The sequence below is a fragment of the Thamnophis elegans genome, chromosome 10 (genome assembly GCF_009769535.1).
Source record: "Thamnophis elegans isolate rThaEle1 chromosome 10, rThaEle1.pri, whole genome shotgun sequence".
Taxonomy (NCBI): domain Eukaryota; kingdom Metazoa; phylum Chordata; class Lepidosauria; order Squamata; family Colubridae; genus Thamnophis; species Thamnophis elegans.
The window spans coordinates 62,558,888-62,579,007 of NC_045550.1; the positions used below are offsets into that span (position 1 = coordinate 62,558,888).

Genomic DNA, 20,120 nt, shown 5'->3' on the forward strand with positions numbered 1-20,120 from the left:
CAGAGTTTTCTATAATTTTAAAAATGCTGGTTGGCATCCATCTTAAAGGTGAAATGGTGAGCATGCAAACTTCCCTTTGACAAAGATCAAAGATTGTGTTAAGGAAAACAGGTGTCCCCAGGACCACTTACTCTGGATCAGTGGAGACTGTAGATAGAACATCCCAAAAAAATAAATAAATAGCAATAGCAATAGCAGTTAGACTTATATACCGCTTCATAGGGCTTTCAGCCCTCTCTAAGCGGTTTACAGAGTCAGCATATTGCCTCCAACAATCCGGGTTCTCATTTTACCCACCTCGGAAGGATGGAAGGCTGAGTCAACCCTGAGCCGGTGAGATTTGAACAGCCGAACTGCTGAACTGCAGTCAGCTGAAGTAGCCTGCAGTGCTGCATTTAACCACTGCGCCACCTCGGCTCTTATATCAAGATGGCAGCCTCACCTACATAACTGAAGCCTCACTTGTGTTACTATTACTATTTCTATTTATTAAATTTATAGGCCGCCCAATCCCGAAGGACTCCGGGCGGCTTACAGAAATAAAATTTTAAGAAAAAAGGTTAAAAAACAGACAGAAGAGAGCAGATTAAAAGAAACACACCATGCACCCAGTTTAAGCGGGGCTGGACCTCGGACAAGAGGTCAACAGCCCCAGGCCTGCCGGAATAGCCAGGTTTTGATAGCTTTTCGGAAGGCCATGAGAGTGGGTAGGGTCCGGATCTCTGGGGGTAGTTCATTCCATAGGGCCGGAGCGGCAACAGAGAAGGCCCTCCTCCGAGGCGTCGCCAGCCGACATTGTCTAGCTGATGGCACCTGGAGAAGGCCCAGGCTGTGCGATCTTATCGGTCTTAGGGAGGTGTGCGGCAGGGTTCCACCACAAAACCGCGCTCGACTAAACCGCGCCCGACTAAACCGCGTCGCTGACGTCATCAACAGGGCGACAACAGCGCGGAGACAGAAGCACGCTGTAAACCCTAAACCTAAAATTAACCCCTAAACCTAAACCTAACCCCCCTAAACCTAATCCTAATCCTAACCCTTAACCCAACCCTAAACCTAATCCTAACCCTTAACCTAAACCTAACCCTAACCCTTAACCTAACCCTAAACCTAACCCTAACCCTAACCCTTAACCTAACCCTAAACGTAACCCTAAACCTAACCCTTACCTTAAGTTGAATCGGCTTGCTTTCAAAACGCTATTTAAAGCGCCCTTCTTTCTCCGCGCTGGCTGTTGTCGCCCTGTTGATGACGTCAGCGACGCGGTTTAATCGGGCGCGGCTTAGTCGAGCGCGGTTTTGACGGGTCATGGGGTGGCAGAAGACTTGTAGGTGTCTTTGCTTTGACAAATTGGAAAGCAAGACCAGTTCCCCTTGGCAGTCACATTCAGTGGGGAGCGGACTGTGATATTCTTAGAAAAGGTTCTGCCAATTGTTTCTAAAATCTCCACAGAACATTTTAAAAAGCTGTTCCCAAATTGTGGAAATACATGCTATTCATATCCTCATTCAAAATTGGTTTCTCTAGACTAGGAGTAGTCAGCCTTTTTATACCTACCGCCCACTTTTGTATCTCTGTTAGTAGTAAAAAAATTTAACCGCCCACCGGTTCCACAGTAATGGTGATTTATAAAGTAGGGAAGTCAATTAAACTTTAAAAAGGAAAGTGCTTCAATATCGGACAAAACCCGTACCGCCCACTATGAAAGCTGGAACGCCCACTAGTGGGCGGTAGGGACCAGGTTGACTACCACTGCTCTAGACATGGAAGAATTGCGTTACTAAGAGCCATGGTGGTGCAGTGGTTAGAATGCAGTACTGCAGGCTAATTCTCCTGACTGCTGTCTCACAGCCGTTTGGCAGTTCGATACTGACTGGCTCAAGGTTGACTCAGCCTTCCATCCTTCCGAGGTGGGTAAAATGAGGACCCAGATTGTTGGGGGCAAATAGGCTGACTCTGTAAAACCGCTTAGAGAGGGCTGTAAATCACTGTGAAGGTAGTCCTCAACTTACAAAAGCTCATTTAGTGACGGTTCAAAGTCACAACTGCATTGAAAAAAAGTGACTTATGACCATTTTTCACAGGTAGGACAGTTGCAACATCCCCATGGTCATGTGACTTACAATCAGATGCTTGACAACTGATTCATATTTGTGACAGCTGCAGTGTCCCGGGGTTATCCATTCCCCTTCCGACAAGCAGACTCAATGGGGAAACCAGATTCACTTAACAACTGTGTTGCTAATTTAAGAACCATAGTGATCCGCTTAACAAATGTGCTGAGAGATGTCGTAAAATGGGAGGCAAAATTCACTTAACACATTTCTCACTCAGCAACTTACATTTTAGGCTCAATTGGGGGTCCTAAGTTGAGGAGTACCCGTATCAGTCTGCTATTGCTACTGCTACTAAGTTAACAACCGCAGCGATTCACTTAACAATTGTGGTGAAAAAAAAGGAGGCAAAAGTCACCATCTCACCTGTGGACTGGGATCAAGGTAAAGGGATTATCATGGACACATGGGAGAGCCATCCTATTGTCTGGGATTGGTGCCATGGTTAAGTCTATGGAAAGGCCAGGAGTCACAAAAAATCTAGAGCAGGGGTGTCACATTGTCATCACGTGACGTATTGTGACTTCCCCGTCCTTCGCTAAACCGGCTGTAGGCGTGGCCAGTGCGTGAAGTTACAAGGTTTACAGCCTTGTTCTACAGCAGTGTTTCTCAACGTTGGCCCACCTGAAGATGCGTGGACTTCAACTCCCAGAATCCCCCAGCCAGCAGAGCTGGCTGGGAATTCTGGGAGTTGAAGTCCACGCATCTTCAGGTGGGCCAACGTTGAGAAACACTGCTCTAGAGGGACAGACTTGAGAAAGGCATCTGACATTTTCATGGAGAACTTGAGGTGTTCACCAACAGAACTTTCCTACCACTAGAGGGAGCAGTGATATTAAAACTCTCCTGTGCAGGGAATCATTTTATATCCTCTTCCACGTTAAGTGAATGCTATAATTTTTGGATTTAAAAGATAATGTAAGAACTTAGATGCCAGTGCAATCTGAACGTGGAAAGCATGCAGTCAAAAAGTCACAAGAGGACATCGTTCTAGAATCAATCAGGTGAATCTCTATCCACCCAGAATTATTTCCCTTTTATATCTGACGACACGCCATCAATGGACTGACGACACATTCCGCGTAGTTACCGATTAGCAAATTAAACAAGATTAGCATTAACCAAGCACAGCACAGGCAAAAAGAGTGAATGCCACAGGTAAGCACACATTCAAAGTCACCAGGAGTTAGCATTCTCAAAGAAAGCAGAAGGCAGAGCTGCATTCATTCAAATATGAGCGATGGAGATGGAGAAGATTAAGAATAGGGAAGAGTAGAATGAATTGAACTGTGAAGAAAAATAGATATTTTTTTAGGCTAAGGCTGCCTTTGATCATGCCATTTCAGGGTTTCGTGTCAAAACAATAAGAGACAGGTGGAGACAGGTGAAGCTAGTCGTCACTTATAAAGCCCTTCATGGTATTGGACCTGGGTACTTGAGAGACCGCCTGCTGCCAATCACCTCCACTAGACCGATTATATACCACAGATTAGGCCTCCTCCGAATTCCATCCGCCGGCCAGTGTCGACTGGCGACTACCCGGAGGAGAGCCTTCTCTGTGGCTGCTCCGACCCTCTGGAACGAACTCCCCGTGGAGATTCGAACCCTCACCACCCTCCAGGCCTTCCGCAAAGCCCTTAAAACCTGGCTGTTCCGACAGGCCTGGGGCTAAAGAGCTGTTGCCCCCGTCTCGAATGGTATGACTGTTGTGTGTTTTTAAATTATGCATTGTTATGTTTCATTTTTTATTTTTTGTCTGTACCCCCCTTCCCTGATTTGAATTGTGAGCCGCCCTGAGTCCCCTTCGGGGGAAAAGGGCGGCATATAAATATAATAAAATCAAAATCAAATCAATCAAGAAGAACTGTGATTGATTGCATTTAAAAAACAAATGCATCGATTTAACTAATTGATTTGTCCAGTTCTGAAGAAACTTTTTCAAGTGAGAAGCGAAACGTCTTCAAATCAAGGGGAAAAAAAAAAAGCTCAGTGGCCTCTTGAAAAAGCACCTTTGAGTGTTCAGAGATGGAGTGTTCAGCAGTTAAATATAGTGATGGACAACCAACAAAACTCATCTGATTTGAGCGATTCAGAGGATGGTTTGAAATGTTAGCGAGTGATATAAGGACAATCTACAAATCAAACAGCATGCAGGGATTCGGAAGCTGTACCTTCAAAACCGAAAGGAGTTGGATCGCTTTTGATTTCGTGCCTCTTGACTTTCAACGCAGGAACAAGGGGACCTGTGCAAAGTTTGCAGATAATAAAGATTGGAAATCCAGTTAGATGATGCCAGGCCTGCTCTCTTAGCATGGAGAAAAAGGTTCAGCACTTGATGGAAGAAGCACAAGGTTGTGAGATCGGCAGCAAACTATCCAATGCTTCACTTTTATCAATTATTTCTGCTTAGCGAAAGAACTATAGGATTCCTACCAAGGGAGTTGGGCTCAGACTGATCTCCTCTCTTCATGCTTTAAGAATTATTACATTTCATGCCCATATATATGAGTTTCTGTTCACACGAAACTTTGCGTGATTCCAGCGCATGCAACTCTGCCTCCATATTCTCTCTGACTGCAGAAAATTGGAAGTTAAAAATGGATAAGACAACAGAGCCTCTAATATTATGTCGACCACGAGAATACATTTTGCATTGATAGATAGTAAATTTCCCCTTAGTTTTTTCCTCTCGGCGATGGAAGTTTGTTCACTTACATCAGGGGTGTCAAACTTGATTTCAAAGAGGGTTGTGGCTCACCTTGGAGACCAGGCTGGGATGGATGTAAGCAGGGTGGAAGTGACCAGCTTCCCTCCCTCCCTCCCTCCCTCCTTCTCCTTCTCATTCCCATTTCCCTCCCTCTCTCCTTCTCTCCTTTCCATTCCCATGTCTTTCCTTCCTTCTAAGGCTGACTGTGTTCCAGCCAGGATGGCAGCCATCAAGTTATAGATTAGGACCTGGACCACAGCTGAGGCACCAGGGGCCGATCCTTCGCTGTCTCAAGGGCAAGGGTGGGATTCAGCCAGTTCGGACTGGTTGGGGCGAATCAGATGCTAATTTTACACCTGGTTCACTGAACCAATAGTTGCTAGGACTGGCTGGCCCCTCCCACCCCTCACCTCCCAGGAGTCCCCGTTTTGGATGTCAGGTGAGTGCAGGGCCCATGCAGAGGCTCTGGGAGTGTGAAAAACGGGCCACTCGGAAGTTCCAGAAGTCTGGAATTAGGCCCGTTTTTTGGATTCCGGAGCCCAGGGGAGGCTGTTTTTGCTCTCCTGGAGGCTCGAGGAAAGCCTCCGGAGCCTGGGGAGGGTGAAAACACCCCTCCACCGCCGTGGTGCAGGAGGCCGAGTAGGCCATGCCCACCCAGCAACTGGGCAGAAAACTAGTTGCTAAAAGTTTTGAATCCCACCCCTGCTCAAGAGTAGCCCCATGGGCCAGATCTAACCACATCCTGGGCCGGATTTTGTCCCATGGGCAAAATTTGAATTTGACACTGACTTACGTAATATTACCATGTTTTTAATCAGCTATAACCTGGGATAATAAAGATGTCCTTGAGTCACACCAGGGGTGGGTTTCTCGCCCCGTTCCAACCGGTTCGGTTGGAACGGGGCCGGTGGCGTCCTCGTGCACGCGCGCAGTGCATGCATGCGTACTAGCACCTGTGCGATGCTCCAGCTGCTCCTGGAGGATCGTGCAGGCGCTGTATGCGTTCTGCGCATGCGTGGAAGCGCAGAACTCGTCAAAACCGGGTAAGAAACGTGGGCGGGCGGGTGGATCCTTCGGCGTTCCCGGAAGTTACTTACTTCCAGGTTCGCCGACCAACCGGTTCGCGGGGACCGCCGCAAACCACCTGAAACCCACCCCTGAGTCACACCCTGCTCTTGGTAACTGCATCCATTTCACACCTGGTAATTACACACCATTATCTCTCTCAGCAACTCTTCTGAAAAACTTGGTGTGTTGTTTTTTATTTCCAAGTCTAGCTAACAGCCCTGGGATTTTTTTTGGGGGGGGGGGGGACTTTTCCATCCAAGGGTTAACTGGGCTGACCCCACTTAACTGCAGAGACCCACTAAACTCAGTTAAGTATTGATAACATGCTGAGTATCATGATAGATACTGAATCACGGGTTTCCAGGAGAAACTAATATTTTGGTGATCCAAAGGTTTTCCATGCAGCATTACAAAGTTGGGCCTTGGTTTTCCTCTTCCTTCTGTCAGGCCTGGAAGCCACTTTGTGCATTGGGCCTTCAAGCCAGCCACATTTAACGCTGTGGGAAATTGGGAGGGGAGAATATATGGAGTATGGGAGATATATAGTCAAAATAACATTCCTTTCTCAGAGAGTCAAGGACGTCTTGCCCTGCACCTGGAGTGGTGTGACTGGGAGGCATCTCCAGTTGGGATGGTGCCTGATTGGACCCTGTGATGGACATGTGGGTGCTGGGCAGGGACTTGAACTTTCTTTTGGGTGGGGAAAAGCCACATGTGCTTAACAACCACAATGATACACTGAACAATTGCGACCAAACAAAATAACAGAGTCGGAAGGGACCTTGGAGGTCTTCTAGTCCAACCCCCTGCTCAGGCAGGCAACCCTATACGATTCACTTAATAACTATGGCAAAAAAAAAGACTGTAAAATCAGATGCAGCTCACTTAAGAACTGCCGTGCTTGACAATGAAAATAACACAGCTTCTTCATGTGGCAATCTGCCCTGCTCTGTGAATCAGCTGAGAAGATAAAGGTAGGAAAATAGAGCCGGCGGGTGGGCCCATCTGATCGTCGGGGTGAACCAGTTCGCTCCCAGCTGATAGTCGGAGCTACCGGTTCGCGGTAGCTACAGGTTTGCGGTTCGCGAGCCTGTCCGAACTGGTAGAATCCCACCCCTAAACATCCATTTAGGCCCTTTATTTGCCAAAAATGCATGCATGGAAGGCTGTGTGCTCACATTTGCACCCCGTTCACATTCGCAAACCAGTAGGGAAGGGAAGGGTATACCCTGACCTAATGGGTTAGTTAATGTGTCCATACCTTTGGTTAGAGAAGATGTGTTAGTTGTGGTGTTGATGGAGGAAGCTAAGGAAAAGCGACGGGGAACGTCTCTCTCTTTAGACCCTGGATCTGGGAGAGCAGATAGATGCAGGTTAAGGGTAAGGTAGAAAACATGCAAAAATGAATAAATAAATTGAACGGCAATTCTGCCCAGCCTTGGTGCCCTTCAGACGATGTGGGTTTACAAGTAGAATTTTCATCATCCTTGATTCTTAACATCTTATAGAATCTACCCGAATTGCTATGATGCCAAATCAAATTTTATTGCTAAATTGATGGCCGGGAGGGCTTATAAAATATGCTCACCAGAATAACTAAACTTTGGCTGCAAAATGCCTGACGTTCACCAAGAGGCAGCTGTGAGATCTTTAAATGTGGAAATACTTGCTGCCATCTAGTGGTTGTATTGATATTTACAGCCCAGATGTGGTAATGTTTCCAGAAGATAACTGATAAAAAATGTTTTTAGCAAACACATGCTTGGTTCTCAGGCCCCCAATTAGTTTATAAGTGGTGGAGGGCTTAATTCATCATGCAAATCCGAATTCATGGGTTGGTTAATGTGTTTTTAAATTATAACCAAGTTAAATGTGTTATTTGAATGCAGACTATCTTGTGTGTCTCCTCCTATTAGCCCTTTCTGCTAATGAATCCTAAGTGTCAGAATTTATTATAAACCATTTTGTCAAGTCCCACTTAAGAGTTTTAACCACACTTATTTTCAGTTTTCATTCCCCGCTTGGGATGGGCGTAGCTTTTCAGTGGCTTACTTGCACACATGGAGGGGGAACACCCCCGTTCACTCCATGCATGTTATCAGCCTTCTGTGAAAGGCACGGATGCACAACCAGCGCAAACAGAAGACATGGCTGTCGGAAAGAAAACTTTGCTGCAGTGCGTGAGGGATGGGGAGTGGGCATGAGACAAATCAGATCAGATGGGAATGAAGCCGCAGCAGCGATGGCGGATAGTGAAGGTGGAATGGAGACAGATGTGGAGGCGTTTACCTTTGGGTAGAGCTCTGCGGTTGGAAAGCCCTTGTAATGTAAACCGCTTTCGAGCAAGAGCTGACCGCTCAAGGTTAAGGCTGGTGGAAGAATCGGCTAGGAGAGAAAGGCAGAGGGAGGAGAGAAGGAAGGCAAGAAGGGGTTAATCTGGCAGCTTAGGAAGACAGGCCAAGGTTCAAGCTTGAGGAAGGGACCAGGAATGGCGGGGCAGTTTGAGCCCATTGCTGCTGGAGCAGGGAACCAGGAAGGAACAGGGACTGAGTCAAACGGTGGAGCAGGAAAACAGGAATCGAACCGGCTGAGCCAAACTGGGACTATCATGCACAGGAAAATGGGTTTTAGTAGCTGGGTTTCATTAGTGAGCAAAATGGAAATTGGGGGGGGAGGGGATTTGCAATCCTGAAAGGACAACTCAGCGCAAAGTAATTAAAGAAAGCAAAGATCAGTGCCCACAAAATATCCCAATGCGGAGATTGGAATTACACGCAGTCAGGTTTATACGGCAGCCATCACATAATTATCGTCAGTTTGTACATGAGAGGTTTTGGGTTTAAAGAGTGGAACACCTCTAGTGGAACAAAAGAGGTATGAAGGTTGCCTGTTGTGTATTCACAATGTAGCCAAAATGGCTGGCTGACCATTGGCTCTAGGATTTCCTCAGCATCCATTCATTTCAGAGGTGGTATTCTACCGGTTCGGACTGGTTTGCCCGAACCGGTAGCGGAAATTGCGGGTGGCCCCGCCCTCCCACCCCAGCTCTACGGCATCCCATTTAGGCCCCTTTTTTCATCAAAAGCGCCTGCACAGCGCAGGCTGTGCACATATGCGCGCTCACATTTGTGAACCGGTAGGGAAGGTAAGTCAATACCACTCCTGATTCATTTGCTATATATGATAATAACTTTTCAGCTTAAGAAAACAAACATGGCATACTGAAACAACAACAGTTCTCTTGAAAATAATGATGTGTTCTTCAAGGTAAAAGTTTCCCCTGTCCAGTTGTGTCTGCCTCTAGAGGGCAGTGCTCATCTCTGTTTCCTAGCCAAGGAAGCCAGCATTGTCGGAAGATACTTCCATGGTCAATTGGCCAGCAGCATTGCTAACATGCCAAAGGTGCACAGAAGCTGTTACCTTCCCACCAAAGTGGTACCTATGTCAACTCTGAAGCTGGCCTGACTGAGGCCATTTTGAGGCTCCAGGGTTGCCACAATGGAGATGAGGGCTACGATGGGGGGAAGAGATGGTTGGGGTTTTGTAGCCAAAACAAAATAGTTTCCCCTGAAAACCAAGGACGTTCCCGCAAAGGTGGCGGAAGAGAGGAGGAGTGAAGTTTCCAAGCAGCTACGGAAACCTTGATTGGACCATATGACTGGTTGTTTGGGAAGGTGGGGAAACTTTTAATTAGGTGAAAACTGTGGGAACCTTTAGAGTCGGTTTCCACCAGTCTGTGAAATGATATATCCAATAAAACTGTTCTTTAAGGAATCTACCTTCCTCGGAGTTCTGGTTGCTGTGGGTATATTACTTGGAACCCTGACAACCTATTTATCTACTTGCGTTTACATGCTTTCAAACTGCTAGGTTGGTAGGAACTGGGCAAGAATGGGAGATCACACAATACTTGAATCTCAAACTTCCAACCTTCTATCAACAAACATCTTAACTGCTAGGGCACCACACCCCCATGAAATGTTAAGAATTACTTAAAAATAACAAATACAAAGCATTTTGTTGAATATAGTGTTGGTCTCGTACAAAAGTATACGCTTCAATTAGCAGCTGTGCTAATGCTAGTAGAAAAATAACAAAATACTAAGGTAAACAAGTTTCAATAAATGTCTCCTTTGAGTTGAGCTCAGCTCCTGAAGATGACTTCCAGCTTTCTTGGAAGTTTTCTATTAATTTTATCTCCGAAGATACTTTTTTTGACTTCTACTCCAGTCTACAGCCTTCCCTAGTGGTCTCAATTAACTTTCATAAATCCTCCAAGTTTGCCCAACCGGGAAACAAGCAATATTTAACCCAATAATTTCACGATTTGCAGGCACAACAACTATTGTAAGCCTCACAGTATCTTGGACAAGATCTAGATCAGTGATGGCGAACCTTTTCGGCACCAAGTGCCAAAAAGGGAGCATGCATGCTTGTCTGGGATGCAACCTGGAAGAAGAACTGTTGGGTTTGACATGGCTCTGCGTGCCACTTTGGGCACACGTGCGATAGGTTCCCTAGAGCAGAGGTGGCGCAGTGGTTAGGGTGCAGTACTGCAGGCCACTTCAGCTGACTGTTATCTGCAGTTCAGCGGTTCTAATCCCACCGGCTCAAGGTTGACTCAGCCTTCCATCCTTCCGAGGTGGGTGAAATGAGGACCCAGACTGTGGGGGTGATATGCTGACTCTGTAAACCGCTTAGAGAGGGCTGAAAGCCCTATGAAGCGGTATATAAGTTTAACTGCTATTGCTATCATGAGGCTAGATTAATTTGCAATCCAGAATCAAAGGAAGAGATTTGAACTTTGAGCATTGTAACAATAGGTTTCGGGGGGGGGGGGATTAAAAACGATTGGATTTTAATTCATTATGTTAAAATATTAAATACCTCACTTTTTAAAGTCTGTGACTAAGTGCAGGAGGTGAAATTGAGATGAAAGAAAATTAAGGATATTAGGGTTTGCTGGTGTGTTTTTCTGTTCATTTACTCTATTAATTCCTACTCAGCAATAGATGTACTCCAGGTCAGAAATAGGAAGGAAGGAAGGAAGGAAGGAAGGAAGGAGAAAAATGTTTTCCTGTTATAATATAAGATATAAGCTTTAGATCTACCCTGTTTCCCTGAAAATAAGACCTCTCCAATCGGGCTTCTGAGGGCATGTGGTAAAATAAGCCCTCCCTGAAAATATTGCAACACAGCAGCAGCCATGAGGTGACCATGCTTGTCGCCTCCTGCACCTCAAAAATAATAAGACCTCGCCGAAAATATTGCAACACAGCAACAAGAGCAAAAATAATAAGACCTCCCTGAAAATAAGGCCATGTGCTTATTTTGGAGGCCAAAAGAAAATAAGACCCTGTCTTATTTTCAGGGAAACACGGTGGAAAAAAACTTGCTTTGGCTTGTTGATGTCAAACAATAAGGTTAGTCCTGCCAAATCAACTTAGCTCTTCTGTCTTTATCATACAATTAAGACAAGAATTTCTGAAGCATGGAGGGAATTCAACATGGTCACTTAGGCAACTCATCCCAGGCTGGCTATTATTCTCCTGCACCTAGTAATCATCATTCTAAATAAAGCCCTAACTATCTTGTTTATCCTCATCTCACACCTGGAAACTGGGTCAGTCCAGTACAAATTATTTGTTTCTTGCTTCTGACGTATTTTACCAAGGACAGTTGCAATCATGCCATAAAAGCCTTCCTAAAGAATCCGAGATTCCAAAACAGGTGAAATGAATAAATTTAACTTTGTTCAGCTTCATACTGTTCCTCCAAAGGTCTGGCTCTTCCTTACTTCAGAGTAGACTCATAGGGAAAGGTGTATGCAATTGATGCCTCTGATAACTTCGATAGTCTTTTTTTTTTAATCCCCGATTCTATTCACTCTCTGGGTTCTATCATCTAGATTCAAGTTTCTAGGTTCTATCATATCTCAAGACTTAAAATGGACACCTAAGATCAAAAACGTTATCAAAAAAGCATGACAAAGAATGTTCTTTCTGTGCCAACTCAGGAAGCTCAAACTGCCCAAATAGCTGCTGATTCTGTTCTACAGAGGAATCATTGAGTCTGTCATCTGCATCTCCATAACTGTCTGGTTTGGCTTTGCAACCCAACAAGACAGACAGAGACTTCAGGGGATAATCAGAATGGCAGAAAAAACAATTGCTACCAATCCACCTTCCATTGAGGACCTGTACATTGCACAGGTCAAAAAGAGGGCTGTGAAAATATCTGTAGACCCCTCACATCCTGGACATAAATTGTTTCAACTTCTACCCTCAAAACGATGCTATAGGGCTCTGACACTAGATACAAGGACAGTTTTTCCCCAAATGCTATCATTCTTCTTAACAATTAATCCGCACAACACTGTCAAATTATCTACTAAGACTGAGTTACTATTATTCTTCTCTTCCTTCCTAGTATCTATCTCTCCCCACTTATGACTATAACAATGTTGTTTCTATCTTTCAATTTATATTGTTTTTATTTGTTTCCTAGTACGATTTGATTGCTTATTAGCAACCTTGACTATCACTAAGTGTTGTATCTTTTTATTCTTGATGAATGTATTTTATTCTCTTATGCACACTGACAGCATATGCACCAAATTCCTTGTGTGTCCAATCACACTGGGCCAATAAAGAATTCTATTCTATTCTATTCTATTCTATTTTAACTTTGTCCCCCTCTCAACTGGAATGCGGTCCTTGAAACCTCTACTGGAACTGGGAGATGTAAGATTTTCTGTCCTTTTATAAAGCATTATGAAATAAATATATCCTTGTCTGGATGGCTTATTTGGCTGGAATTATACAGGAGCTGAAAGATGCATTGGGTATGGGGAAGGAGGGCAAAAACGTTTGTGCACCGGATTTTGGGAAATATACATCCCCCATTTTTATTGCTGCAATGTGGACAGGCATGCCTTAGATTGAAGAGACCTGACATTAAACCATTGTAGAATTTCTTCTCGGCCAGCAGGGGGTGCACAAGAGATGCTGGGATGATGTTGCCCATTCATCTGGGCCAGGTCTCTCCCTGTCTTCCCATCTTTTCTCCCGCATGATATGGTCAAAGTAAGTGAGATTCAATGTTGTGATTTTGCCTTCTAGTGACAAGAGCATGATAGAGCCAACAATTTCACTGTATCAATCCCTATTTTGATAGGCTAATTGTTCAAGTGCTTCTGTTCCCATGATCCCTTTCTTCTAGCTTGTTCTGACCCAAGCTTCCTTAAAAAGCAAGAAGCAGGGTCTTGGTCCCGGCAAAACCCCTTTTATTTACATGACTGTGAATTCCTTTCATTCACAGTCCACAAGACTTAGCAAACAGCCTTTCAGAGGAATGTTTATCAACACGAACCTTATCTCCTTTGGAGAGCTGCCAAATAACTAGTAACCAAACGCAGGGCAAGGCAAAACTTGGCACAAAGTCTCTTATAGTCACAAACAGAACTTTCCACTCTTGAAACAACCAAATGAACGAATTGCTTCCTGCAAAAGCCCACTCCCCTTTCGCTCCTCTTTTGTTTCCTATGGGAGGGGCCAATCACCTCCAAGGAGTGGCTTTCCTCCTAAGTTAACCCTGCTTTCTTAGTTGTTCTTGTCTTCTGGCAGCTCTGCGCATGCACACAGTGGGAACAGGCTCCAGCTGTTCCTCTACCTCGCTGCTGTCTACCTCCCTCTCTGCCTCCGATGCAGAGCCCTCATCTGAGCTTCCCTCAGTCCCCAGGACTGGGCCATGTTCCTCCCCAACCTCCACACCGTCTGACTCTGTTGCCAGCTCTGCTGGCTGCCGGTGGGCCACAACATAGCTTTTTGGTCAGAGGGTCTTCTACACGGCTTACCTCTTTTCTGCCTGGTGCTGGGGCTCATATTCCGGTTGTTTGACGTTTCCAAGCTTGAGAGTTCAGATTTATTTTCACACAAACTCAGGGATTTTCTGCCGTACCTTGTGGAGTCAAGAGATGTAACAAACATGGTTAGGTGACGGCTAACATGTTGAAAGGGATCTGTTGCATCAAGCAGAGCATTTCAGCATCTTCTTACAGGGATACTTGTTTTAAAAATATACCACTTTATAATGCCTTGGTAAGGCCACACTTGGAATACTGCGTTCAGTTTTGGTCGCCACGATGTAGAAAAGATGTTGAGACTCCAGAACAAGGGTTCTCAACCTGTGGGTCAGGACCCCTTTGGGGGTTCGAACGACCCTTTCACAGGGGTCGCCTAAGACCATCGAAAAACACATATTTTCAAACAAATATGGAAAACATAAAATAATTTTATAGTTGGGGGTCACCATAACATGAGGAACTGTATTAAAGGGTTGCGGCATTAGGAAGGTTGAGACCCACTGCTCTTGAAAGGGTGCAGAGAGGAGCAACAAAGACGATTAGGGGACTGGAGACTAAAACATATGAAGAACAGTTTCAGGAACTGGGTATGTCTAGTTTAATAGAAAGAAGGACTAGGGAAGACATGATAGCAGTGTTCCAATATCTCAGGGGTTGCTACAAAGAAGAGGGAGTCAAATTATTCTCCAAAGCACCTGGGGGCAGAACAAGAAGCAATGGGTGGCAACTAATCAAGGAGAGAAGCCACTTAGAACTGAGGAGAAATTTCCTGACAGTGAGAACAATTAATCAGTGGAACGACTTGCCTCCAGAAGTTGTGAATGCTCCAACACTGGAAGTCTTTAAAAAGATGTTGGATAGCCATTTGACTGAAATGGTAAAGGGTTTCCTGCCTAGGCAGGGGGTTGGACTAGAAGACCTCCAAGGTCCCTTCTAACTCTGCTATTGTATTGTATTGTATTGTATTCCTTGTAGAATGAATCTGTGTGTGTATATGTAAACCCCGCTTACCAACAGCCTTGTTTAGCAGCCATTCGACGTTACAGCAGTGCTGAAAAAAGTAAATCTGCAACCAGTCCTCGCATTTATGTCTATAGCAGCATCCCCTCAGCCATGCGATTGCCATTTGTGTATTTCACAGCTGACTTCCGACAAGCAGAGTCGCAAGTTGTATCACGGGATGGTTCGCTTAACAACCCACACTGACTCACTTAAAAACCCAATGGAAAGAACTACGTCACAACTACGTCAACTCTGAGATCTCTGGAGTTGGCAACATTTTTGAGATTTGTGAAGCTGAACTCCCAGGATTTTTTCTAGGGAGTTTTGGGAGTTTGAAAAATACCGATCAACAGTTGAAACACTCGTGTGTGTTTCCCAAAATAATAAAAGTGGCAGAATTAGTAAACAGATTCCCTGTTATCACAGCATCAGCTGTGACTTTCTGTGATATAGACAGGACTTGCAACATGCAACTGGTTGAATGTGTGCAGCTCTTCCAATCTAACCCAAAACCTGTCTCAACCTGCGTAAAATCTGACCAACTCTATGAGAAGCACCAGCCAAGCATCAAAAAGGCAGCTGGATGTTCAACCTTTCATGTAGCCCAAGTTGAAATGACTACAGAGGGCAATTCCAGAGATCAGAAAAGGGAGAGGGACATCTGCATTGATAGCTAATTGCCAGCAACTGGTCCTCTCTGTAAAACTTACATTTGGTGCCCGCAACACCATAACATTAAAAAAAAAACTTTTTTAAAAATCTTGGGTCCTAGTTCTTCCTACAGGGAGTGTCAACCCGTAATCCAACAGTCCAATAGGAGCTGTGCAGATTGCAATATAATAATTCTTTTTCAATGAAGTGTACTAGATCAGGGGTTCCCAACCTTTTGGACCTCAGGGCCCACTAGAATCATAGTTTTAAATCCCGCGGACCACTAATATGATCTGCTGGGTGGGCGTGGCTAGGTGGGCATGTGACTGGGTGGGCATGCCCAGTTCCAGGCCTTGATGCTGTCCCACTGGAACGAGCCCCTCCAGCTCTTCACCACCAGCAGCGCTTCCCTCTAGCCTTCACCCAAAGCCCCGCACCAGGAAGCAGACCCCGAGTCAGAATTTCTACCCTCCTCTGACCCGCACGAAAAGACCCCGAAGGGAGAGACTATGCAGCAAGATGTTTGTTGCATGTATCTGGCCCAGGGGCCGTAGTTTGAGGACCCCTGATTTAGTGCAATATAAAAAATGCAAATAATTTTTCTGTGGACCACCAGTTGGTGACCGCTGTACTAGATTGTATCCATGGCAGAAATGATTTCAAGAGGAGAGGGAAAATATTACACCTGGTAGTGCCAAGGACAATCTGAAGTCACATTTAACAGAATAACAGCGTTGGAAGGGAGCTTGGAGGTCTTCTAGCCCAACCCCCTGCTCACGCAGGAGACCCTATACCATTTCAGACAAGTTGCTGTCCAATCTCTTTGTCCAGTGATGGAGCAACCACAATTTCTGGAGTCAAGCGGTTCCATTGGTTAATTGTTCTCACTGTTAGAAAATTTCTCCTTAGTTCTATGTTTCTTTTCTCCTTGATTCGTTTCCATCAATTGTTTCTTGTCTGGCCTTCAGGTGCTTTGGAGAGCAGGTGGGCCACCCCCTCCTTTGTGGCAGCCCCTCAAAGGTTGGAACATTGCTATCATGTCCCCCGTGGTCCATCTTTTCTCTAGATACATTAGACCCGTGATGGCGAACCCATGGCACGCATGCCAGAAGTGGCATACAGAGCCATCTCTCCAGGCATGCCAGCCATTGCCCATTGCGCATGCGCATGCGCGAGAATGGGAATGGCCGCCGAGCTCTAACGCTCCGGCTACTGAAAAGAAACAGCGGAAAATTCCAGGCGACGAGGACCCCGAATATGACAACGGAGGGGTCCTCGCAAACGATCAGCTGTCAGGCTTCCAGGGAAGGTAACTTTTTGAGGAGGGGGCTGCCTGCGGGTGGTCCCGGGACGGCGTTACCTCCCTCGGTGACTTTTCTTTCGATCAGCTGGGCGGCGGCGGTGGCGGCGTTGCGCGAGCGGCGGCGGCTTCGGCCCCGCTGCCTTAGGAGGCTGCCCCGCTATCCTGGGAGGCTGGATCCGTGCTTTGAAGTGCCTGCTTGGTTTGGAGGATTATTTTTCTACCCTCACCGCAATTCTGGTGCCTGGCATTACGGCCCTGTTGACTGCTCCCTCTTGAACAGCTGGGTGGCGGTGGTGGCGGCGTTGCATGAGCGGCGGTGGCTTTGGCCCCGCTGTCCCAAGAAGCTGCCCCGCTACCCTGGGGAGCTTGTTCCGTGCCCTGATCAGAGGGTAAGGAGCTGCATGGAAGTGCCTGTTTGGTCCGGAGGACTTGGTTTCTACCCCCACCACAATTGTACTGTCTGGTATTGCGGCCCTGTTGACTGCTTTCTTTCCCCTTGGTACGACATCTCCTTTGGGTTCTGCTGCTGCTTTCACTGGGCTTTGCAAGGTTTTATTCACCATCTACCTTCCTGGACTGTGATCCCAGGACTGCAACAACAAACTTTTTATTGTGTTGGGTACCATCTGCTGCTGTTGCTGCCTCAGGAGTGCCACGTCAGGCAAAACGGTCTACCAGACCATCTTGTATTGGACACCATTACTCCGGAAAGGCAGCATATGTGGACCTCTGACTCCCTCCAGTGGCCGTTACTGGCGCTTCCTCTAGTTCTTGGCTGGTTTCATCATTTTTACCATCTCTACCGCCTTCTTAATTACCACCTACTCACTCCACCTACAATTACATCTATAATTACATCTGCCAGGCCTCTGCACGTACGAACTAACTGCATCCATCTGGTCAATATTATCTTTTATCGCCCAAGGGAAACCATCTTAACTGCCCAGACTTTGCCTTCACTGACACTATCGATAAATCGGACTTTAACAGCTTTAACGATTTCTTCTAATCGCCTGGACTTTTTGGGACCTTCCCAAATACATAAGAAGGGACGAAGGCTACTCCCCCTTCTATATATACTCTTTTATAAGATCTACGCACGCTGCGCACACTCTTAAATGGTATGGCGAGTGCATGTGATTGTATGTGTGAATTGGATGATCCCACTTTTATTACCCTATGACTCTTGTATTTTATGTGTTTTAATTATCACGTGGGGACTGCTTGAGTGTATAAATGAGTGTGCTTGATTCGGAGGACCTGCCGGGAATTGCGGGGGCTATGGGGGTGGCTGAGGGGGCTAAAGACACGGGAGAGGGTCGGGGTATTGCGGTCGTGACAGGGAGGGGCAGATACGGCGGGGACTCTAGGGCAGGCCATTACCGGGGAAGGAGGGTTCGCTACATCACAGAGATCCCTCCTTCCGGCCCTAGGAGTCCCACTCCAAGACCAGATGGTGTAAGTAATCAGGACCCTGGTCTCAGGCTGTTGTCGCTAAATGCCAGGTCTGTTGTACATAAAGCACCTCTCGTCCGGGACTTAATTTTAGACGAGAGGGCAGACCTGGCATGTATTACTGAGACCTGGCTGGGCCCAGAGGGAGGAGTCCCCCTCGTAGAACTGTGCCCAGAAGGTTTTCAGGTGCTGCATCAGCCGAGAGCCCAGGGAAGGGGTGGGGGTGTGGCCGCTGTCATCCGGGAGTCGTTAGTTCCTCGTAGGGTCCCTGCTCCGGAGATTGTCGGGTGTGAGTCTTTGCTGTTAAAGTTGGACCTCAAGGGTCAAGTGGGTTTGCTGCTAACGTACCTGCCTCCCAACAGCGTTGCAGCAGCCCTCCCCTCGCTCCTCGAGTCAGTAGCCGAGCTGGCAGTTGAGTTCCCTAGGCTGATGGTCCTGGGGGACTTTAATCTGCCGACGCTCGGTGAAAACTCTGACGGGGCGCTGGAGTTCATGGCTTCCATGACAGCCATGGGCTTGACTCAAGTAATCCGAGGCCCAACCCATTCGGCGGGACACATGCTTGACCTTGTATTTCTCTCGGAGCAGTGGATGTGTGATCTTGGTCTGAGGGGGAGCGACATCATACCCCTGTCGTGGTCAGACCATTGCCTACTGAGGCTCGACTTCCGGAAGCCCAACCCCCACTGTAGGGAGGAGGAACCGACCAGGTGGTTCCGCCCCAGGCGTCTTATGGAGCCAGTAAGGTTCCAGACAGAGCTTGGGGTTATTCCTGATACTCTCACCCACAGTCCGGTGGAGACTCTGGCTGCTGCGTGGCACTCGGCAGCGTCAGAGGCCCTCGACCGGATTGCGCCACTGCGGCCCCTCCGAGGCGGCGGATCCCGGAGACCACCTTGGTTCACCGAGGAGCTCCGGGAGATGAAGCGCCGGAGGAGATGCCTAGAGCACCGTTGGAGGTCCGATAAGTCCGCATCGAACCGAGCAATGGTAACCACCTGCACCAGGGAATATACTAGGGCACTTAGGGCAGCTAAAAGATCACATATAGCCTCCCTGGTTGCGTCCGCAGAGTCCCGGCCAGCCGCCCTGTTTAGGATAACCCGCTCCCTGTTGAACAAAAGGGAGGCGGGGGAACCCTTGCAGGGCAGAGCTGAAGAATATGCCCAATTCTTAGCGGACAAAATTGCTCGGTTTCGGATGGACTTGGACTCCACATCTGCAGTTCCAGCCGAGACTCAGGGGGACCAAGTACAACAGCTCTGGGTTGAGTTTCAAGAGGTTACCCCCGGGGATGTGGACAAGGCCATGAGAGCTGTGAGTTCCTCCACCTGTGCTTTGGATCCGTGTCCCTCATGGCTGGTTTCTAACAGCAGTGAGGTGACACGAGGCTGGATCCAGGCGGTTGTAACCGCCTCCCTTCGGGAGGGGAACTTCCCCGCCGCACTGAAGGCGGCGGTGGTGAGACCCCTCCTGAAGAAGCCATCCCTAGATCCAGCTGTCCTTAATAACTACCGCCCGGTCTCCAACCTCCCCTTTTTGGGGAAGGTTGTTGAGAAGGTGGTGGCCTTCCAGCTCCAACGGTCCTTGGAGGAAGCAGACTATCTAGACCCCTTCCAGTCAGGCTTCAGACCCGGTTACAGCACTGAAACCGCCTTGGTCGCATTGATGGATGATCTCTGGAGAGCCAGAGATGAAGGACATCCCTCCATCCTGGTCCTCCTTGACCTCTCAGCGGCTTTCGATACCATCGACCATGGTATCCTTCTGCGAAGACTGCGGGAGGTGGGAGTGGGAGGCACCGTGTTACGGTGGTTCTCCTCCTACCTCTCGGACAGGTCGCAGTCGGTGTTAGTGGGAGGGCAGAGATCGTCCCCAAGGCCCCTAAAATATGGGGTGCCGCAGGGTTCGGTCTTATCCCCCCTACTATTTAACATTTACATGAAACCGCTGGGA

The 20,120-nt window shown here is 47.1% G+C and overlaps 1 protein-coding gene across 1 annotated transcript in view; it reads right to left on the reverse strand.

The window, feature by feature from the left end:
* Positions 1 to 4,253: 4,253 nt before the first annotated feature.
* The window catches only part of LOC116513721 (guanine nucleotide exchange factor DBS-like), a 42,437-nt gene continuing 26,570 nt past the window's right edge, over positions 4,254 to 20,120 (reverse strand). Inside the window, exons 10-11 of the mRNA XM_032224903.1 lie at positions 13,745 to 13,848; positions 4,254 to 4,357 (exon numbers count right to left, since the gene is read on the reverse strand). Coding sequence (XP_032080794.1) covers positions 4,254 to 4,357; positions 13,745 to 13,848 — 208 coding nt within the window. The remainder of the gene's footprint in view (positions 4,358 to 13,744; positions 13,849 to 20,120) is intronic.